Here is a 24,131-nt window from a genome sequence, read left to right on the forward strand (position 1 = left end):
GGCCCCTGATATACGGGAGCAGCACACAGCCCTGTACTCAGTACCTCTTGACTTAATATGAGACAAATAAGCTTTTCTCTCTTGCTTAAGATACTTAAGGTATTTGGGGTTCCCTGTCACATACAGCCAATCCTGATTGTCTATGAAAAGTGGAAATGTCACACAGGAAACTAGATACATGGGTCAGAAATGGGAAAGCCTTCCCTTACCTCTGAGTTCCCGTGCCAATGAGCTTCTAAATAGAAGCTGAAATGAAAACCCTCCTGTGCTGCTTCACGTAGACAAGAAGAGGGGGAGTTGTTTGATACTCAGTGCTTCATTTGTACTGAAATCACCAGGCACCACTCTTCTTTTGAGAATAGGACATGTCACGAGCCTCACTCTTCTACATGATTTCCTCCCATGTCTCACTTAAATAGATCAATAGTATCATCTAAGCCCAAAAGGTTTTCGAGATCAGAGACTAGAGGTATTCTGCAGTCCCAGGGATCGCAGCCCAGAGACTGTATCTCCCCAGGGGTGACCCTCTAGCGCTGTCACCCCTGGACCCAGACAGCGGGTTTACCCAGAGCGGACCCACCTGTATGTGAGCAGCTGGCTGCAGCAGAAGCCACGTGTGGGCCAGACTTGCTATAGAAACTTCTCTGATCACTTCACAGATCACTCACTGGATCTCCCTGTCTTCAACTATTTTACAAAAAACATAACACAAAGCATAAAGCAAGCTCAGGTAGGAATTTATAAAATGACAGGCGACAGAGGAGGGAGGACGTGGGAGAGAGGCCAGTGGCCCAGTGACATGAAGATCCCACAGCTTTACGAGGGCAGGTCCTCCACGTTATAGCTCAGTGCGATGGGGCGCAGGGGGAGGCTGCCCGCTGAGACTGCCCAGGAGCCGAGGACAACGCCTGGCCTGTTCCATGGGCAAGGATACCTGGGGCCTCCTGCACGAGGGAGCGTCCTATCAGAAAGGTCATAGCAAAACGCCTTTTCCAGCAGCTGCCCTGTTAGGAAGCGACGCCATGAGAGAAGCGGGAGAAAGAAGCATTGTTACTCAGACAAGAGACGTATTCTTGAAGGTCACACACAATGTTGCATCCGTGTTCAAGAAAGTCCTTGGGGCTGGAGAGAAGTTGGTATGACTTGTTTCTTTGAAACTTAATGTATGACCATCAACGGATGAGCAGATAAAGTGTGGTATATCCATTCAGTGAAATATTTGACCTTAAAACGGAATGAAGTACGTCAGTACTTCACACTTGCTACTACGTGGATGAAACTTAAAAATATGCTAAGGGAATTGTATTTAAATAATGGCTCCCAAACTTTTTGGTCATCTGACTTTGGGCAAGTTATTTAACCTCTCGGATCCTCAGTTTGTTTATCTACGAAATGGGGATAATGATAGTACCTACTTCACAGGATTATTGTGAGGAATAAATAAAATAATGATTAACAAGACTTTCTCCCACACATGGTAAGCATTCTTGTGTGAATAAATAAATGGTAGCTATTATTATTTTGTTGTTAACCCTCCATAAAGCCTGATAACCATCACAGAGGCTCAGAAGTGTTCTCCATGTACTAACTGTACACGGACAATCTTAGGTGAGACATCTGGAGGTGGATAAACCAGCCTTACTGAGACTTGTAATTGTCCATTCCTGACATTTTAGCCACACCCTGTGTGCTCTGGAAGACTCTCTGCATCTTTACGAGATGGTCTGTTATTCATCAGAGTATCCAACTCGGATGCCAAGAATCAGAGAGCTGAAGGGGTAATTAACAGGTAAATCATTAACATTGTTCTAAATGCCAAGGCCATTTGGGATTTATCTGTCTTTACCTTAAAAAGTAGACTAAAAACCATGTACTCTGTGTGGAGGATGATACCAAAAGCTGAACTTCTATGTGCTAGAATACTAAATCTCAAACCTGTCTTCTAAAGACTAAGTCAGGGCTTACCTTTAGATTTTCCTGTTGGAAGTGTTTGTGTAATGATTATGTTTAGAAGAGATAGTCTGATAATAAAAGTGAACTGAACATAAAAACATTACGTTACGTGAAAGAAGCCAGACACAAAAGACCACATAAAATATGATTCCATTTTTATGAAATATCCAGAAAAGGCAAACCCAAAGAGACATAAAGTAGATTAGCAGTTGCCTAGGGGCAGAGGGGATGGGGGTCTTGGGGCTGATGGCTAACGGGTACAGGGGTTCTTTTGGGGTGATGAAAATATTCTAAAATTGTGGAGATGCTTACACAACTCTATATACTAAAAGGTATTCAATTGTACATTTTATATGGGTGAATTGTACAGTATATTAATTACATCTTAATAAAGCTGCTATAAAAAATAAACCCACAAAACTCAATTTATAAATTTACTGCAACTCCAATAAAAATGTTAACGGATTCCCTACCTCCTGAATTTGGCAAGTTGACTGTACTTCCATCTGGAAGAAGAGCGAAGACAAGTTCTTAGAAAGGGGGATGGAAGTGAGTGGTCCAGGACTAATAATGAAACACACTGTAAAGCTCAGAACTCCAAGCCATGTGGTACTTGCATAGAAATGGAGATAAATAGAACAGAAACAAGTAGAGCCACGGAAGTAAAGGAATTTATATTATATTATGAAGAGGGATTTCACATCAGTGAAGTAAGGATGTACTATTTTTAAATGGTGTTGAAAATAAAACTATCCAGTTAGAACAGTAACTGTAAATCTCAAGCCCTACCACACAGGAAAATAAATTACTAATGAAATTGAAAAAGTTAAATGTGAAACCAAACCCACAAGAGTATTAGAAGAAAACATGGGAGAGTATTTTTTATAATGTTGGGGCAGGGAAGGAAAGACTTCCTAAGCAAGATACCAGATCCAAAATCTTAGTCACTTTATTCCCTGCCACGTAGTAGGACTGCATTAAATACCTGTCAAATGGACAGATTTGACTACATAAAAATCAGGAAGTTCTATATAAGGGAACACAATAAACAAAGTTAAAGAGTTAAATGATTACCTGGGAGAAAAAAATTAGGTTGAACCATATAATATTCCTGTGAGGAAGGTAAAAAATTGTTAAATAATAGCAATTTCATATGGTTTAAGTTATTTTTAATATATACCAGATAAAGAATGAATATATCTAACCTGCAAAAAGCTCTTACAAAACAAAAAGACCAAAAATCCAATATAAAAAATGGGTTTGAATAAGCAGATCAGAAAGGAAACAAATGCTAATACATAAAATAACCTCACTGATGAGCAAGTGGAAATAAAAATTGAAACAAAAACAGTAGTTTGTTTGCCAGATTGGTAAACTATTTGATTAAGAGGCCCAGTTTTGCTAAGGATGTGAAGAAAAGTACACGCCAACATCAGCGGCTGGAGTGCAAACTGGTGCAAACTGTGCTGGAGTGTAATTTAGTAGCGCCTATTTGGCATGCCGGTAGGACTAGCAATTTCACTTCTAGGGACTCTCTTTCAGAGAAATATGTATTTTAACCCAAATGCACAAGAAAATATGTACGAGAATATTCACTGCAATGCTATTTATAACAGCTAAAAATTATAGATGATTTAAATGTCTTTCTATAGAAGATTTTTTGAATAAACTATAGTAAAGCCTTATTATGGAAATAAACCTAACTGCTGAAAAGGATGAGGCGGATCGATATGTCCAAACTTAGAAAGCTGGCCACAGTATTTGTCAATGAAAACAAGCAAGATATAGAAAGTATGAATAGTTTGATCCCATTTTTCTGAACATAAGAAAGAAAAATAATCTATGTAGGTGTATCCACTCACAGGAAAAGGTCCGGAAGCACACACACCAAAAGGTCAACAGTGGTAGTTATCTCTGGTGGTGGGGGGTGGAGGAAGGGTAATAACACTGCTAAATTGTTTTGATTTGTTTAATGAGCATGTCTTTCTGCAAGTTTTCTTTTTTCTAAGGCAAGGAGCAGTAAGAAATACACAGCCTGCTTTGGAGCAGAGAATGGAGCAGAGAGAGCCGTTAGATGCTCCAGGACACGGATCTACGATGAGATACCAGCAAGTAACGTAAGGATCACAGGTATTAAGGTCAGAAGACCTGGGTTTCAGTTTGGAAAGCTCGATAAATCTGAGCCTTAGATTTCTCATCTGGAAAATGGGTTGATACACTGACCTTAACGAGATATTGGGGTCTACTAAATGAATCCAGGTATGTCAGCGTACTTTGCAAATGGTGAAGCGCTTTAAAAATCAGGGTGACATTACTGCTTGGTACGGCAAAGCCCTAGGCTGAAAACTGGAAATATAAGAGCTAACACTGCAAAGTTCAACGGACAAGAGAGAAGGATGGGAACTGATGGGACGTGTCAACCAGTTAGAGTGTGTGGACTTGATTTGGACCCTGATTCAAGCTGTTAAACACGTTTATGAGAATCAGGAAAATTTGAATACTGTTGTATATGAGATTCTATTATGGAGCTATTATTACTTTTTAGATGTAATAATTGCATTATGGCTGTGGGTTTCTTTAATCATTATTTTCTAGAGATACATATGGAAATATTTATGGATGAAATCACATGATGCTTGATACTGAGATTTGCTACCAAGTCATTCACAAAGCTGAGGGGAATGGAAAATGGATAGAGAGAGATACAGATGAAACAAGACTGGCTGTTGAAGTTGGATGATAAGTATATGGGGATTTACAGTATTATATTTTCCTTTTACATATGTTTGAAACTTAACATGATTAAAATTTTTGTAAAAAATGAGTGCCCCCCATCATCCTAGGTCTGGGAGAAGGTAATCAGAAGTCCGTGGCAGAGGTGAAACTGAGTGCAGCCGTGCCACGAAAGGCTTCTGTGCTTGGGAAGGGCAGAGGAACCCACGCTGCTTGCACATGGTTTCACTGGGCAGCAGGTGGGGCTGACAAACCAAGTGCCGAGATCAGAAAGTAGTCACACCAACCACAGAAAAAGGCACAGCGCTGGTGGGGCTGACAAGGGTGAGGCAGTAACGGGATGGACTCCTACAGAAAGTAAAGCAAATTTTGGTACAAAATACCGATGGCAGCTAAGGAGAATTAAAGATCCCACTAGCACTGCAGCTGCTGAGGACTATTTCTAATTGGCATAATACTGTTACCAAGATGTCACGCCAGCATTTAGACTTCAAATGTAGATTAATGGAAGGGTTAGCACCTTTCTAGGCTCATCCCTTAACACTATTTTACAGAAGTGCTACCGCAAGAAGCTACCTCAAAATCCCAACAGATCAGCTGCACTGTTGTTAATGAAATGAAACACACGGAATTAGGCTGCCTCCAAGAGCTGACCTATTAACGTGAAGAGAAAACGAAGAGTCCTTTACGAAAGCTTTATTTATATGCTTTCAGTGGCTAAATTGCCACTAGTCCCGCTTTTGCTTAGGACCACCTGGTAGAGTTGGCCGAGGGCCCTCCCAGCCTCACTCCCAGTGCGGCCCTGGTTGCTGCTGCTTCAGGGGAACAGGGGGGACGACACTCGGTTGCCTTACATTTGAGACCTGCCTCATGAAAGACCAAACGCCACCCCTTTGAGCCCCATCAGAGAACATGAAGGAGATGAATGAAGTGAGACATTTTCTATGCCCTCCGCCTTCAAGGTCTGTACTCTAGCCCACTTCTCAGTACCGCCCTGCCCCCCTGCAATGGCTTCCTGCACAAACCACGACAATCCACCACCCCAGTGTCCAAAGAAAAGGGTGCTATTCCTCGCTCTGCCACTAATAAAAAGGCAGGGAATCTTACAACCCATCTAAGAAATGAGGGGATTATAATGATGGATGGTTTTCTAAGACCCTTTCCATGTTCTTACTCCCACATGAGCTTCTCTTTACCTAAGAGAACAAAGCCTCAGGCCATGACAGGTGGGTTTGCCTGTGAGTCTCTAAGCACAAGTGATTAAGGAAACCAAAAGTAGTGGAAGATCCTCAAGTCCTTCTAAGACGGCGGCACGGCCAGAGGAGGAGGCTTTGGCCGTAAGGACACCTACCTGCCACCCTGACATCCAATCACTCCATCTAAAGTGACGAGAACCGGTGGGGTAAGAGCCGAGGGAGGAGGGGAGATCAAGGTGCTGGAGCTCTCCTCGGTCCACTCCATTACCTGCAACGTGAGCTGGATGCTGGGGCCACATCCTTTCCTCCTCTACAAGTCCACACCCCGCTCCTAAGAAACAGCATGTGAACTGAAGTGGGAAGGCCTGATGTATTAGGTTGATGCAAAAGTAACTGTGGCTTAAAAGGTTAAAAGTGGCAAAACCGCAATTACTTTTGCACCAACCTAATACAATCTAAGATTCCTGTCTTTCCGACAAGTTCAAAATAATCCTAAAATGACCTCAAATAAACCATCAAACCACCTGTTTATGGCAGAACATAATATATCAATGTGGTCGTTCTTGTGACAAAGCAGGTCTTTTCAGGTGAGATCAGCGACCACCTCGAGAGGGAAATTCCAGGCTGTTACCGCTGTTAAAATAAGTTTAGCTGTGTACGCTTCAGCCACTGTCCTTTTTTAGCACGACACATCTACTGGCTGCACTCTTGCGAAGAACAGACTGAAGATAAGAGCGAGAGCTTGTTCAACTTGGTACTCACGCTTCTTACCCACATATTCTGAGAGGAAGACGACAAAGAACGGAGTGACCAGGTCATTAATGCCCTGGACATACCCACTGGCAGGGTGTCGGATGGCCCAAATGAATAGAATTCTTTCGAAGATCTGGGAAAATAAGAAAGAAAGAAGACATGACTATTAAACCATGGGGATATGCTCCATCTCTCCATTTACCTAGTTCACAATTTATCTCAGGGTGGCTACAGATTTGGAGAGAAAATTTTTAAATACTATGGAAAAAGGAAGTGTATAAACATAGTTTCTAAGATCCTAATTGTTATTACTCAGGAGTAGATATTTCTTGACCTTTATCTTTTCAGTATCTAGTAACTGTGATATAAAATTGGGAAAAGAAAAGGATGGCGACACAAACGGTTAGAAAAAGGTTTGCAATGGATGTCATTAATTCAGGATGGCATTTGTAGATACTGTGTCTCTATTTCCAGGAGCAAAATGTCAGAACATCTAAGTTCTGACACCTTTTCTAAATATCTTTCTGTCATTACAGGATTTAGAGAGGAAATGCCTTCTCTACCATCCTCTCCTCTCTCCCTGCTGAGACAGAAGGAGACCTAGATCTAGATTGAGTTCTAACTCAGCTTGACTAGAAACTAGTGACAGACTATAAATGCAGGAAGTCTCTTCACATATCAGGATGCAATCCAGACATTTGCTGGGGATAAGAAGTTACATAAACCAGATCCCATGGAGCGTTACAGCTGCGAATCTGAGAACAGAGACATCAGCCTGGGCCTCCACAGCAAAGACCCTGGAATGAAGTGTATTAGCCACAGAGGCCAGAGGCTGAGGAGGGGGAGAGAGAAAAGCTCTGTACGGTCCACTTACAAAGTCTGGCCCAGTCAGCTACACTCCCCTCTGCTTTCATTGGGCCCTCTGAACTTTCCCCCCATCTTCTCTCACCCTGAAAATCCTCCTTCCCTGGCTTATCCTGCTGACCACAACTCCTGGGCTGCTCATGTCCCTGTGAACCACCCAGAGGGGTGGCAGAGGTGACGGCGACTACGTACCAAGGACAGGAGATTACAGGGCCTCCCCAGCACATGGCTTTGCAGAGCCCCAACCAGCCGGCTCCGGGCAGACTGCAGAGGCCCTCCTGGAGGTCAGGTGGAGGGACAAAAATGCTCACATGGAGAACAATAAAAGAAAATGGTTGTGTGGTTTTGGAGTTTGTTGGCTAGTGTAGGAGAGAAGCGGAGCATCTGAAGACAATAAAGGCTGTTTCCCAGCTGGGGTAGAGTCTGCCTTCCAGCTGGCAGAGAGCTGAGACTCCCACTGCCTACACTCCTGCCCCTCCAAGCAGTGAGAACAAAGCCCTGCCCGGAAGGAGCTGCCTCTCTGCCTCCACTAGACCTGCCCACGTGCTCCCTGGGGCTGAATGAAGGCCGGGGCATCCTCACTTCTGTGAGACCCAACATTCTCATGGTGGGGCCCTCCGACACATTTCCTCTCTGCTGCTCAATGACCCTCCCGCCCTTGAAAGTGGAACTCAAGCTACACCCTCCACGTTCAGTAAGTTCCCAAGGATTCTCCGCCTCTCTGTCTCCTCACACCTCCTGTGGCCCGTGTCTGTCTGGATGTCTCTGTTAAAGGCTCCTCCAGGTCAGTCCTTCTGAAGGACCTGCCAGGGCTTGTACTGCACACTACCGATCACCCCTTGTGAACACACAATCCTTGCTGACTGGCATTAACAACGGCCAAGGGGTGGGGACCAGCCCTTCAGAACCAGGAGACCTGCGATACGTCCTAGTCAGGATGGCACAGCGCAGACACACTCACCCTGTACAAGTGAGATGACGCCAAAGGGACGGAATTGGCCAGCACCGGCCTGGGTACCAGAGGGGACCATGGCATCTTCACCAGAGAAAAGCCTGGAATAGTCCTGCCTCGCGAGAGGGGAGGAGAGGATAATCCCCGAAGGATTTTCTACACCTCTTCTACTAGTGCGGGCAATGCTCACTTCTATAGTTAATGCTCACGTATCTTTCAGGTTTGCAGAGCAAGTCTTTAGTATTCAGGGTACTTAGTTCTCTGCTCCTTGGTTGGCATTTTACATCTGCTAGATGGAAAGGGGATTCTAGAAAAACTGGGAAGTTTTGATTTTCCTTCTTTGTGTTCAGGTTCCACCAGCAGGAGAAACGTTTTAAACAAACTACTTTCCCTGTCTCCAAGTTTAGAGTAAGCTTGCACAGGTGGAAGATTCTGAACATCTCCACGTTGAAATGAGGAACGAGCAGGGCTGAGCCCTGGGAAAGCGTATGGGAGAAACAGAGGGATCCTGACGGTTTTTAACTTCCTTTGAGCGGACTCTTAGAGCTAAAATAATGGTGTCACCCTCAAAATCTTCTTTACGCAATGGGTACGTCCTGAGGGATCCCACCAGTAGAGATATCTATGATTAAACAGAATTATGAATATACTCTAAAGCTAATAAAACTTATTTTACCCCCCTCTCTCTACTATGAGGATCCCTGAAAGGGAAATTCAAAGAGGACTCTAACCCAGCATCCTCGCTACCGTGAAGCCGCAAAGGCAACCGCTCATCTCAAGGAGATTATAGTCACTGCTCGGGCAAAAGGCGATAGTCCCACCGAGACCTTCCATGTGCTTTGCCAACTTGTTAGGTCTCAAAGTATCATTACTAATTCAACTTCTGGTGACACCCAAAAGAATTTAAAACGGGGACTCAAACAGATCTGGTGCCCACGTTTCTAGCAGCAGTATTCACAAAACCCAAAGGTGGACGCAACCCAACTGTCCAGTGCTGGATGAACAGGTCAACAGTACGTGTTATATACACATGATGAAATATCACTCAGTCTTTAAAAGGAAATTCTGACACAGGCTACAACATGGATGAAGCTTGAAGACATTATGCTCAGTGACATAAGCCAGACACAAAAGGACAAATACTGTTTGATCCCACTTATTTGAGGTATTGAGAATAATTAACTCATATCAATAGAAAGTAGAGCGGTGATTGCTGGGAAATGGAGAGTTATTGTTTAATGGGTATAGAGTTTCACTTTGGGAAGATAAAAAGTTCTAAGGATGGAGGGTGGTGATGGTTGTACAACAAGGGCATGTACTTAATAGCACTGAAAAGTACACTTAAAAATGGTCACAATTTAAAATTTCATGTCATGTATATTGACCACAATAGAAAAAAAAATCATTATCCCAACTTGATAAAGTAGAGCAAACACAGGACCAGGAATTCTAAGATGTGGGTCCTCGTCTTCATTCTGTCACGAAATGCCTCAAAACTCTGGGCAAGTCCCTACTCTGCCCCGAGGTTTGTTAGCAGATCAAACGAGAATGCACCAGAAAGTGGTCCGAAGAGACCAAACTCTGTATCGGGTACTATCACTGTGAGCCGTGAACCTGCCCGTGAGTGGAGGGAGGGCGCTAGCACGCGTCCACACAGAACAGGTGCCTCAGAGGTACGACGGGAAAAGAGCCGACAACATTAGGTACTTCCCTAACCTCCTGTACAAGCGGTTGCTGGAACAATGGAATGAGAGGATTCGTCCTTGGAATGTCAATGTGAATCTGAAAAAGAAAAGCCATGTCCAAAAACACAAAAATGCCAGTTTGTTCTTTTGAGCAGTTATTTTCTGAATAAGAAATAGGAATCAAGGGAGTAAGAGTGAGAGCATAATTTATCTTGGAAAAGAACTGACATATAAAAAAAGGCTGGTTAAACCTACCTGCCCATCTGCAATACGTTTCCATTGAAGCAATAGCTTACTGAACAGTGAGGAAACCTACCCTCCCAAAACGACTTCTCTCAAAAAGCAATACGCTTCACAACCTAAGAGAATCTCCCGTTTTTCCCTATTGCTCTGATGTGTTTCACTCTGAGTTGGTACCTTTAACAGGTGTGATGATCAAAGCATGTACCCCTCTTTCTGAATCTTACTCTTCAAGTTTGCAAGAACTGAAAGAACTCTGACAGCTGCAAAAACGTGCCAGGATAGGAACCAGAGAATCTGCGCATGAAGTCATGACGTGTAAGAAGAGAGGAAAACCCGAGGGGAGCTGAGCTCCAGTAACTGGCACCGGAAGTTCTGACTCCTCTTACTAAAGAGGTCACTACAGTTGGTGTCGGCCTTGGGATTCCCACTGGCCCATCTAACAATCCTAGAAACGACGCTAGCAGCGGCAGGGGCTACTTCCGTTCTCAGCACCGTTGTAGACAGCTGATCCGCGTCTTGTCCCCTCTTCTGCAGCCACCAGACTGTTCTCTGCCCCCTCTATGTTTCTTCAGGCTGTGGGGACCACTACGGGCAATCACGGGACACTCCCTGACAAGTCTGCTGCTCACTAGAGCTCCAGCAGACAGACAGACAGACATGGGTGCTGAACAGGTACTGCCACTGCCAGAAGGACACACTGACGTCCCACTCTGGGGTCTGGACCACTCCTGAGGGATCACATCTCTCCTCGTCTCCCATCACCCTCTCTGCTCGCAGTGAGGTCTGTGAAACAGCAGCACTGGCATCACCCAGGGGCTCATGGGAAGGAAAGGGCTCACTCCAGACCTACTGATTAGGGTTTGCACTTTATCAGAATTCCCAGGGGGCATTTTATCAGAATCCTAGGTGATTTGCATGCACATTACATTTGAGAAGCACGGCCACTGACCAGTGGATAAAATATCTATTTAAAAAGGGCTAAAATCAGAAAGACTGATTAGACAGAGGGGAACTGGTCCGGGTACAAATTTGTTTCCAGACCCCCACACCTACTCCACGTACCCCCAGGAAGAAATGCAGCTCCACAGCAGCACACCACAGCCTGAGGACTTGGAAAGCCCACCTGTCCCCCGACACCACTCCCAGGGCACCTGAGATCAGGACGAGGAAGGAAAAGGCAGCAGGGATGACTCTACCTGTCGGTACGTGTCCTGGTGATGCTCCTCATTCCGAGAGTCGTAATACTGCTCGATGAAGCCGAAATACTCCGCCCGCTTCCGCTGCAGCGTCAGCGACCTCCTCTCGGTGTTGGCGGGGAGATAGCCCTGCGGACAGGACTGCCGGTCAGACGGGGACACACACTGGGGGCAGGATCCTGTTTTCATTTCAGCCTGAGCAGTGGCTGGGAAACCATCAAAGGAACGGAAGGAAAGCTGCCAGCAGACAAGGGTCAGCCCGCTCTGGTTTGGGCCACCCAGGGTCTGCCGTCTCCTCACAACAAGCTCCACCTGTGGGCAGTGACCCCGCTTCCCGGCTCGTTCCTCTCACCGCCCTGCACTGCCCTCGGGCTGGTACCACTGGTGGCGCCAGAGCTCACCGCCCTCGGGCCGGTACCGCTGGTGGCGCCAGAGCTCACCGCCCTCGGGCCGGTACCGCTGGTGGCGCCAGACCTCACCGCCCTCGGGCCGGTACCGCTGGTGGCGCCAGACCTCACCGCCCTCGGGCCGGTACCGCTGGTGGCGCCAGACCTCACCGCCCTCGGGCCGGTACCGCTGGTGGCGCCAGACCTCACCGCCCTCGGGCCGGTACCGCTGGTGGCGCCAGACCTCACCGCCCTCGGGCCGGTACCGCTGGTGGCGCCAGACCTCACCGCCCTCGGGCCGGTACCGCTGGTGGCGCCAGACCTCACCGCCCTCGGGCCGGTACCGCTGGTGGCGCCAGACCTCGGGCTGGTACCGCTGGTGGCGCCAGACCTCACCGCCCTCGGGCCGGTACCGCTGGTGGCGCCAGACCTCACCGCCCTCGGGCCGGTACCGCTGGTGGCGCCAGACCTCACCGCCCTCGGGCCGGTACCGCTGGTGGCGCCAGACCTCACCGCCCTCGGGCCGGTACCGCTGGTGGCGCCAGACCTCACCGCCCTCGGGCCGGTACCGCTGGTGGCGCCAGACCTCACCGCCCTCGGGCCGGTACCGCTGGTGGCGCCAGACCTCGGGCTGGTACCGCTGGTGGCGCCAGACCTCACCGCCCTCGGGCCGGTACCGCTGGTGGCGCCAGACCTCACCGCCCTCGGGCCGGTACCGCTGGTGGCGCCAGACCTCACCGCCCTCGGGCCGGTACCGCTGGTGGCGCCAGACCTCACCGCCCTCGGGCCGGTACCGCTGGTGGCGCCAGACCTCACCGCCCTCGGGCCGGTACCGCTGGTGGCGCCAGACCTCGGGCTGGTACCGCTGGTGGCGCCAGACCTCACCGCCTCGGGCCGGTACCGCTGGTGGCGCCAGACCTCGGGCTGGTACCGCTGGTGGCGCCAGACCTCACCGCCTCGGGCTGGTACCGCTGGTGGCGCCAGACCTCACCGCCCTCGGGCCGGTACCGCTGGTGGCGCCAGACCTCGGGCTGGTACCGCTGGTGGCGCCAGACCTCACCACCTCGGGATGGTACCGCTGGTGGCGCCAGACCTCACCGCCTCGGGCTGGTACCGCTGGTGGCGCCAGACCTCGGGCTGGTACCGCTGGTGGCGCCAGACCTCACCGCCTCGGGCTGGTACCGCTGGTGGCGCCAGACCTCACCGCCCTCGGGCCGGTACCGCTGGTGGCGCCAGACCTCGGGCCGGTACCGCTGGTGGCGCCAGACCTCGGGCTGGTACCGCTGGTGGCGCCAGACCTCACCGCCTCGGGCCGGTACCGCTGGTGGCGCCAGACCTCGGGCTGGTACCGCTGGTGGCGCCAGACCTCACCGCCTCGGGCTGGTACCGCTGGTGGCGCCAGACCTCACCGCCCTCGGGCTGGTACCGCTGGTGGCGCCAGAGCTCACCGCCCTCGGGCTGGTACCGCTGGTGGCGCCAGAGCTCACCGCCCTCGGGCTGGTACCGCTGGTGGCGCCAGACCTCACCGCCTCGGGCTGGTACCGCTGGTGGCGCCAGACCTCACCGCCTCGGGCTGGTACCGCTGGTGGCGCCAGACCTCGGGCTGGTACCGCTGGTGGCGCCAGACCTCACCGCCTCGGGCTGGTACCGCTGGTGGCGCCAGACCTCACCACCTCGGGCCGGTACCGCTGGTGGCGCCAGAGCTCACCGCCCTCGGGCCGGTACCGCTGGTGGCGCCAGAGCTCACCGCCCTCGGGCTGGTACCGCTGGTGGCGCCAGACCTCACCGCCTCGGGCTGGTACCGCTGGTGGCGCCAGACCTCACCGCCCTCGGGCTGGTACCCCTGGTGGCGCCAGACCTCACCGCCCTCGGGCTGGTACCGCTGGTGGCGCCAGAGCTCACCGCCCTCGGGCTGGTACCGCTGGTGGCGCCAGAGCTCACCGCCCTCGGGCTGGTACCGCTGGTGGCGCCAGACCTCACCGCCTCGGGCTGGTACCGCTGGTGGCGCCAGAGCTCACTGCCCTCGGGCTGGTACCGCTGGTGGCGCCAGAGCTCCGGGAGTTGGCGCAGTCGGGCAGTGAATGCAGGTCGGTCGGAGGGAACTGGACCCACGTCGGGGCCTCCGAGGGCTGTGTGTGCGCAAAGCAGTACTTAAGAGAATCGCGGGGAGGGGCCATGTCTGCGGCACATCTCAGTGACGTGCCGTGTAAGTGTGGGCCACTTCCCATTCTTTACACGGTCACACTCAGAATGACCGGCTTAGGAAGCCGATGGAAGCTGTGACACAGCGGCTGCGACGCCCAGACACATAACTGGCAGCAGCCCCCCCCCCCCCCCAGCCAGAGCTCCAGGCAACTTCCATTCTTGTCCCTGGTCTAGAGCCCACTCTCACTGCTGACATCTCCTGTTCCGTTCTCATCACATCGACTCCTAACAGCATTCGCACTGACTAGAAGTGGCAGAGGCACTGATTATGTGGTTGCCAGAGGGACGTGGGAGCCGTCAGGAGAGACCCCTCCTCCTGCAGGCGGCTGTGCGCCATTGCACGGCGGTGCCTAGAGGGCAGGGCCTCGGTGTCTTCATTCTCCTACCTCCCGGCACCTGGCACCGTGCCTGGCAAACAGCAGGCGCTCGATAAATCCTTACTGGGTGAGAGATGACTGCCACAGGCTTAGGAAATCCACGCCCTATCGTAGTGGCCGGCCTGGCGCTCTGCACTTTAGTGAAATGGGACTAGAGCAGCTTCTGAGGGAGGCCCATTATTAACTCCTCACAGCTGCGAAGCGGGTTTCACCACTTGGGTTTCACCACTTGGCTTATTCCTACCGAGAAAGCAGTGAAACACTGGGACCGTGGGAGCTTCCCAAACGAGGGCGGGATCCCCCGGCCTCACCAGATTCTTTCTCCTCGGGGGTGAGAAAGTGAGAGTGTGACGATAGGAACACACTTGTGCCCTTCTACACGGGTGGGAAAAAACTCTCAAGGACGTGTGTGTTTACGCACAGAAACAGGACGGTCCCCCAGTTCTGTAACACCCAGTAGGACACAGAGTCTCCGGAGCGAGACTGACGGGCCCAGACTGCCCTCAGCAGCCAAGCAGGGCGGAGTGAGCCCCCGCTGCCCTACAGAGGGCGGGACTCACCGACAGGAGCCTCCAGGTCACAGGCCGGACCTCCCTGGGAACCCCAGGCCAGCTGCATTTCCTCAGTTCATCTGCAAACAGATAACAGCGTCGTTGGATTTAGCTCTTCCTACAAATGCCCTAAAACAAACCTCAGCCGGCACTTCCTCATGCCTCCCGCCATTCAAGTCAGAGGATTGCCACCGTCACCATGACCACAACCACCGCCACCAGCTACTGACAAGCACCAGGAAACAGCCCCAGACAACAGCCCTGAGCAGCAAGGTACCAAGGACACGACTCGGCCCGCAGGGGCCCGGTCAGCTCCGAGATCAGAGCTGGAGGGGAAGAGAAAGGCCGGTGGGTGTGGATTTCCATACCAATCGCCTGAGGTGGGGAGACCAACACCGGAGTAGCTGCACTATGGTCTACAGGCCCCCGAGTCCGCTCCCACCTCACTGGGTCCCTAATTCCTAGTAACCCACGTGTGACTGAATACCTGCATGTCACTGCAGTGGGCACCAGATCAGGAGATGCTGGAAAAGTAAAAGAAGGAAGAATAAAGAGCAGTAGCTTCCAGGTCTCAGAATCCCAGGCACCAAGAGGTCCTGTCTCGTCCAGGCTCCCAGGACTCACCTAAGTCGGTGTTGTGGCTGGAGAGAAGCTGACGGAATTTTTCTAGGCGGGTTTTCTCCCGGACAGTCATCGGGGGCGCCCCAGAGGCGTTCTGGTCTGAGATCCGGGCTACCAGGGGGATGATGGGTCGGAGAGGGAGTGACTGCTGTTTGTGGAGTGCGTTCCTCAGGCATGTGTCACCTGAGATCATTTGAAAGAGAAAGAGCAGCGACTGTGTGAAGAGCACAGAATCTGAGAAACCTCACAGCGGCCTGTTCAGGACGGGGCTCCTCCCCCAGAGCCACGGCTGACAGGCTGCGGCGCCCAGCTGAGGGGCAGCGGGGGAGGGACACTCAGCTCTGCTCCACTGTCTGCCAGCGGCCAGGCTGCATTTTTACCACACATACCACACACCCTGTGTGCTTGCAGACTCCGATGCCGCAGCAACTTTGAAAATTGTTCTGGTGACTCCCGAGGGCAAGCAGATATTTTCTTTCTACCCCAAGCTGGACATTTTCTTGGTACCTAACTGAGTTTGGGGGCCACGCAGTGTAAGGCGCTGTTTGCCTTCCCTTCACACGTCACGGAGCCCAAAAGAAACGACACTATAAAGTGTGCTGCAGTGAAAGGAGGTGGCTGCTCTCCTGAAGTCCCAGCCCCCACAGCTGCCCCTGGCCCAGCTCCAACCTGTCCCTGACCACCTGTGTGCCCTGCTCACCGGCTGAGAAGTCCTGGCCTAAAGCAATCCCGCTCTGGGTGGCTGCAGCTCCTCTGTGCTCCTACACTTCCCACCACATGAACCAGCTTTTAATTCTGCTGGGATGGGACTGAAATAACAGGAACACGACTCCAGCTAAACTCTGTGCCTGCTTCTAGACGTTTCTAACCTAGACGGCAGGTAGGAGAATGAGCAGTGTAGGACTAGCGTTTACTGAGTGCTTACTGTGTATGAGGCATCATGCTGGTCACGTTTCCATAGCTCTCATCTGATCCTTACAACACACAGTAGGACGTCATCACCACTGTGCGGAGGTGGGAACTGAAGCTCAGAGACGTTAAGTAATTCTCAAGGGAGAGACGAGAGGCCACCTTAGATCTTTCTGACTCCAAAACTCTTATTTTACTACCCCAAACGAAACTCAGTTTAATCTCTGACTGTCCTTTCATGACTGTTTCATGTCCTTTACATACCTGGACGTTGGAAAGCAGTAGTCATTTCATTCTTGTGACCCAACAAGAATGAAACAGTGACCACGAAACCAGCAGCAGCACGAGAAGGTTTACAGAAACAACTGCCACAGGCACTTGGCCGGACGCCCAGTGTGACCCAAAGCCTAGAAAACGCAGACCACACACTGCAGAGCTGAGACCGGCCGACGTGACCTCTGACACCAGCGACTCCCAGACAGAAGCTCACAGAGGCGACCCCAGAGGGAAGGCTCGGTCCCTCCCGACTGCACAGGGCAGCTGCTCAGGGACCCTGGACGGGCCTCCTCACGCCGGCCCCCTCCGGAGACCCGGGGTCACCACGTGGACTGTCCGCAGCCTGCAGCTGTGGGTGACCAACACCACGCCCGCGTGGGCGCAGCACTGAGAAAGTTTCAGGCTGGAGCTCCAGTCGGCGATGGAAAGTGACCAGGGAATGACTTTACAGCCTTACAGCGAAATTCCACGACCTCGTGCTTCATGTGAAACTGGAAAAGACGTTCTCTTAGAACCTGCGCCAGGACCTGCCCCAGGGCTCTGACACGCTTCTCTTTCCTGTTTCCCCTCTACCAGTCCTGTTGTAACTTTCACTAGAACGAGGGCACTTCCCCTCCAGCTCAGTATAACTGGCTCCCATAAAACCCTTAGGACAGCATTAAATACAGCCATGCATATTTAAAAGAGTACCCTGAGGGGCCCCAAACATCTGATAAAGCCACCATCACTCCAACCAGTTACTGAAGCCAGTGTCCTGAAGACACACAGAAGGGGCATCTCCTCCCGCTCCACCCAACCTGGTGGGACCCAGGGCCCTCAGGCCCATGTTGCTCCGTCCCTCAGGAACAGGAAAAGGACACCCTTATGCTCGTGGCTGTTCCCCACGATGAGGAGGCCAACCTACAGCACCAAATGTTTGTGAAATTCAGCTGCTAACAACTTTCAATACATTAGTTAATATTCTTTAACCTGACCAGGCCTAAAGCAATGGGAAGCAATCAAACCACAAAAGTTCTGGACCCCCGTGTAGGGAAAGGAAGAAGAGACTGGCAGGCAGCCCCTCAGTGTCGGGTAGGGAAGCCCCAGGTCGCAGGGCCAGGCAGCCTCTGAGGTGGGAGGAGCAAGGGCCACTCATGCCCAGTGAGGCGCCCTGAGGTCGGACCTGAGGCTCTGCTCGCTTACTTATCATCCATTGGAAAATCTGAGTGACGCCCTAAAGACAAATGATTTTGATTTACAACGCACTCCCCTGGGAACACTGAGGCTCTGAAGGGCAGCGGGATAGACTTACTGGCATTTCTGGACAGTTGGGCGTCACAGCTGGAATTTATGACTGTGGGGACAGAGCCCCAGAGAGCCTCACGTGGAAAAGTGCTCACTCGGGTAGTAAATGGCCATCAACTGTGATTGGATGACCATCAGCTGTGGCTAGTTGGCCATCAGCTATTACCAGTCAGCCATTGGCCAGGAATATAACTGCTGTTAGCTATGCTAGCAGCAAATGGGGGCTAGCAAGAAGATGGTGGCTAGCAAGCGCGGATCGCAGTTAGCACGGCGGAGTGCGGGTTGCGGATTGCAGAGAAGTGGACAGCAGGTTGCAGATTGTGTGGCTCCTGCTTCCTGTGTCTCCAACCCAGCCACTAGCGAGAATATGACTCCCCCATCTATGGCTTCGTGGGTGTTCCTTTTTGGCCTCACCGTGTCCTGTGTTCTTATGTGAGGAGCGGGACGAGAGGCCCCGCATGACACCCTGCATGACAATGACCTTGTAGCTGGCAGGGGTGTCGGATGCTGCTGACTGGCACCGTTCGGGTTTCCCCCGCAGCTTGCTGTGGTTTTCCAGGACTTGGGCTGCGGTGGCCAAAGCAACTTTTGAGTTCAGAGTTTGGAAAGGAGGGGAGGAAAAGTCCTCTTCCTCATCATCACCAACGTCCCAAGCGTCACTGGTATTCCGGGCAAACTCATGGAAACTGGAGGCCTTCTTGTTCTTCAGGGGAACTGCGCTGACTTTTGACCATTCTTTACTGAAGCTTTAAGAAAGGAGACACCATTACCAAGGAATAGTCTGAGCCCTCGTACCACTTTCCTTGCTTAATGTACTATTAACAGTACTAGCAGCATCTCACCTACAGTCATTCCCTTCTCCAGAGAAATCACACCCACATCCACTCCTCATCTAGATGCATCTAGACCAGCCTCGGCTGCAGAGACAGATGTGGCGAAGACAGCAGTGTTCCCCAAATGTTCCCTGTGCTCCTCTACTTCCCAGGCCCTTGAACTTAGGCAAGGCCATGTGACTCGCTCTGGCCAATGAGCTGAGGAGAGAAGTGAGGCAGTTACTTCCAAGCCCAAGTGCAAAAGAACAGAGGTGCGTTCTCTAGAATCTTTCCTCTACTGTGGGAAAGGAAGAGGCTCCAGAGGGTGGCGCCTCCTCAGCCTGCAATACAGAGGCTGCCCTTCATGCCCACCCAATTTCACTCTGGACGGGTAGGTATCCTGTTTCCCCAAAACTAAGACCTAGCCAGACAAGCAGCTCTAATGTGTCTTTTGGAGCAAAAATTAATATGAGACCCAGTGTTATATTATACTATACATTATATGTTATATATTATATATTGTATATTGTAAAGACCCAATCTTATATTACAGTAAAATAAGACTGGGTCCATTAATTTTTGCTCCAAAAGACACATTAGAGCTGGTTGACCAACTAGGTCTTATTTTGGGGAAAACACGGTAACATGAGCAAGAAACAAACTTCGTCGTGTCAATCCACTGAGATTTCAGAGTTAAGCTGGTAAGGCAACATAACCTGAACTATTCCTCAGAGTAGGACATAAACTACTGGTAGAACACGAGGTCATTTCAGGTAGTCCAAACGTAGCATTAAACATTGAGTACCAAAATCAATAAGCTGTCCTTTTCTATTCTGTTCAAGTCCTTCTGCTGACCTTGAGGAGATGGTTTCAGTTCAGTGCTACTCTGTCTTCAAGACGGTTTTTTTTTAAAAAAGTGAGGGCAGACTCAGGACTGACATATTTGCAAGCAACAGGACCTGGCTTAGAACTTAATTATAAAAACTGTTTTGTTTTAAACTGTATTTATTTTTAAGGTTACTTTCTATTTTTGGCAAATGGTATTGGTTTTCCTTTTGTAAGTGATCACAGGTATTTTTGTAAATAAATCTAATTGAGTAAATGAGTTTATTTTTTCAAATTCATTTAATAAATAATAGTACAGAATATGGTACAGAAAAAAAAATGGTGCAGATTTTAGGAACACTAGATTAACTCATTGAGAAAGAGAGCCTAGTCCTGAGTCATATAGACCATTCCTACTTTCCTGAACTTTTCCTCTTTGTGTTTCCCTCCTAAGGTGTGGGGACCCCAGGGGACTATGTGGCAGGGACATTTCTAACTCGGTCTCACCGAGCATCCCTTAGACCCCAAACAGGGAAGCGGAGGATGTGCCTTGTGTAAGTTTACACCTGGGGACTGGAATGCAATGGGCAAAAACATCATTAAAATGCCTCATTGTTCCCCCAACAAGGAGGGCAACTCCAGAGTGAAAACAAGGCTCTGCCAGAGAGCTGCAGTTCCCCCATTTCCAAGGGATGTTTCTTCCTTTGGGTGGAGGTAGGTAGTCTAACAACCTGTCCCATCTCCCTAGATGAGTCCAGTATTTATTCTGACAGACAATATTAACACTGATAATACACACTGGTAACTCACAGCTCATCCGAATGTCCCTGTTATTAACATCAAAAAAGGAGTCAGATATCACTGAGGGATTATCCTGAAACACTAGCATCACACAGAGCAAAAGAAAACATATTACACTAATTAACACAAGAGAGAACACAAGATTACAAGATGTAACGGCTCAAATATGGTAGAAACAAGATACCATTTTCCACCCACTAAATTAGCACAGATTTAAAGACATATTCTCTGTAGCTGACCAGGGTGTAGTGAGACCAGCTATCTAATCCTGCAGCTGGGAGAGTATGTTGTACAACCTTCTGGAAAACAATCTGGCATCACACACACCGTGAGCCTTAAAATGATTCATAATCTCTGACCATAGGAACATAATCAGAAAGTCAAACAAAAATGATCTAAAAGTTTATAGTGGTATTATTTTGGTTAAAAACGGAAAATAACACAGACATCCGGAAATTGGAAATGATGAAATAAATTATGGTTCAGCCACCAGATGGAATGTTATACTGCCAGTGAAAATCACATCCTGAAGGTATTTAATAACACTAGAAAACGATCCCGATAAAGTAAAACTTGGAACCAAATGATGCATTTTTAATGATCTCTGTATTTATAGAAAAGTATAAGCATAGAAGTATATGCATAAATCGGGAAGAAAATGCATCAAAATGTGAACAGTGCTTATCTCTGGGCTGTAGAATTATAGGTGACATTTCATTCCATTTTTATACTTCTCGGAATTATTCATGATTTTTACAATGAGCTTATTACTTCTCTTATTCAGTGGAAAATGTTGTTTTGTTGGCTTTCGTCAATTCCCAAAGTGAGAGTACTTATAAAGCTACTGAATGAATAATCGGAAACAAACGAATCAAAGAAAATAAAACTGAGGCAAGGCAGTACAAGTATCTGCATGTCAAAAGTCCCCATGAGCCAGAAGGCAAATTGCTCCTCTGCAGACCTGCTGAGGTCGCAGGTTCTGGACTCATCACTGTGGCTGCTTCTCCCCTGTAAAGGGGACCCAGGCTCCCCAACCTGCAGCACACACCGCGGAGGGGCCGCGGCCAAACAGGCAGATGTGTAAGAATGACCAGTCATCGATGAAATACTGCGCAGGAGGACGTGCTGATTATTACTGTTTTCCTCTTCGGAGGCCGCGCATACCTCAAGATTGCACATAATGAATGAATCCTACAGAGTGACAGGGAGCGCTTTAGATAGCAAGGTTAACTACTGGGTTTTCTGGTTGATGTTTCCTAAAAATCCTCTTGACGTTTTGAGGATTCTTTAAATAAACCATCAAATCGAGAAGCTGAATTCTAACTCAGGTCGAAGAACTGACTGGGTGCTGACAGTGTAACACTGGGGGGAGCCCATGCACAGCCTGGAATGAACTGAAACACACACCAGGCACGGCTGTGCTGAGGGTCAGGTTCTCACGGCCGCTGAGCTTCCTGCACAACGAAGGAGGTAAGTCAGCTGCATGCTGGGTCCATGCGCGTTGGCTATACTTTTCTCTACACCTTGTTTTATGCATTTAAAGTATTTCATCACATTTTTAAAGCAGATGGAGATTCAGTGTAAGGGAACTAGATTAAGAAGTACTCAGATGAAGGCTTCTGCAAATAGAAATTGGAAGGACACATTCCAACACAATGAAGAGACAAGAAGGGAGGAAAGGCTGCCATTCTCTGTGACAGAAAGACAAGAGTCAAAGCAGAGCATTGTGAGGCTGCTAGAAATTATTTTAGGGACACCTACTCCCACAAAACCCCAAACCCAACCAACCAGGTAGAAAAGTCAGCTGTGTCCTGAGGACGAGGCCTTCCTGGAAGGAGCTGGTCTCACCGACACGGGTGGGAGTCTGAGGACAGAAGAAGGTCGCTGAGAACCACTCACAAGAATGAAAGAGGAGAGCGAGAGGGAAAAGTACCGGGGTCACCAATGAGAGACAGCAGCAAATCTATAGACCAGTGACAATGATGGGAAGTTTGAAGGCTTTGAAGATTATCCACGTTTATTCATTTTGTTCTCTCCAAAAGAGATTAATATAAATTCATATGTACATAAATGTTAACATTTATAGGCTATATACTAGGTGCCAGGCTCTGTGCTAATATTTACACATACCCATTTTCTTACTAATGCTCATTCATAATTCTATAAGGTATTATTATTATTATTATTCCCATGTACAGATGAGGAAACTGAGGCTGACTGAGGTAATGGGCAGGCAGCGAAGTCTGGGCTCCAACCCACCAGGCCTACCTGACTGCAGAGCTCGCGCGCACGCTCTACCGCCTCTACCTAGAAAACCTGTTACAAAGAAGAGGGGAGGATGAGGCCTTGTAGGATACCCAGCCTGGAGGAGGAGTAGCCACGCACACTGAGCAGGTCACAGCACAGCTAGAATCTCCCCAGTGTGCGGATGGCCCTGCCTCTCTCGTCTTGTGGAAATAACCTCCTGGGCCCTGTAGGAACAACTTCCTGTCTACACAGAACGGGCTGTTTATGTTCGCAGCCAGAATGACAAGAAGCCACATGTAGGGAGGGACAGGCCTGTGGAGGAGAAACGTCTCTTCCCTTTTGACCCCAGTAGTCACGGTAAAAAAAATCGATCTAGGTAATTCTAGCTTGGGGTGCCTGTGCTTTATAGGCCGCCTCATTTTAACATTTCCCAACTAAATTCGACCTAACCCAAGGGGGGCTTGAAGTTTAACCAGGTTATTAAAACAAACGGTATCAAAGTTACAACCCATCTGGCCTCTGATGGACACCTTTCCATCCCTCCTTACAACTGGACGCCAAATTAGAGCTTAAAAAGCACTTTCTCATTTAATCCTCACAACTCTGTGAGGTGAGTCTGATTATTTCCATTTAATGGACGAGGAAACTAAACAAGCTCAGAGAGGTTATTTGTCCAAGATCATGGAACTAGTAAGTGGTCAAGAAAAAGGGATTCGAGAAGCGCAGGTGAAACTAAAAACTTACAAAACCATATAAATGGCATACTTATTAGGAGAGAAACTTAGTTGTTTGGTGAATAATAACTACTTAACTGTTAACACAAACATCTGCAGATATTTTGAAAAAGAGTGGCTTCGGTTATACTGGTTAGGAAACCAAAGATCATTCTGTAAGCTGATTAATACTACACTGTTTTACTGATATGGCTCCTCACTTAATAGAAATACGACACAAATTGATTTAGAAAAATAATGTTTGACACTGGAAAGGGATGTGAAATGAGTGGGGAATTTAGCAACATTCAAATAAATCCAATCATCTCAGTAACCGGTGTAACTTCATATGAGACTAGCTTTGTAATCTGCAACTAGGATAGCACCCCGGTACGGCATATATACAAATATAGGAACTAGAACAGCATTTCTCTAGGTATTCAGAATACTCCAATGTAAGTATCTTTACTTCCCTAATGACTGTGAAGGAAGAAAGGGAGGACATTATTAACCAGGCCCCAGGAGGATGAGAACGTAGGTGTCCTGCAC

General features: G+C 49.1%; 1 protein-coding gene across 1 annotated transcript in view; it reads right to left on the reverse strand.

Moving 5' to 3' along the window:
* Window positions 1-24,131, reverse strand: part of LOC308496054 (TBC1 domain family member 22B-like) — a 51,003-nt gene that overhangs the window by 11,602 nt on the left and 15,270 nt on the right. Inside the window, exons 3-7 of the mRNA XM_081044657.1 lie at window positions 18,599-18,930; window positions 15,719-15,898; window positions 15,104-15,174; window positions 11,576-11,704; window positions 6,719-6,768 (exon numbers count right to left, since the gene is read on the reverse strand). Of these exons, the coding sequence (XP_080900783.1) occupies window positions 6,719-6,768; window positions 11,576-11,704; window positions 15,104-15,174; window positions 15,719-15,898; window positions 18,599-18,930 (762 nt within the window). The remainder of the gene's footprint in view (window positions 1-6,718; window positions 6,769-11,575; window positions 11,705-15,103; window positions 15,175-15,718; window positions 15,899-18,598; window positions 18,931-24,131) is intronic.

This window comes from Rhinolophus hipposideros (genome assembly GCF_964194185.1).
Source record: "Rhinolophus hipposideros genome assembly, chromosome: 3".
In the NCBI taxonomy this organism is placed as follows: Eukaryota; Metazoa; Chordata; class Mammalia; order Chiroptera; family Rhinolophidae; genus Rhinolophus; species Rhinolophus hipposideros.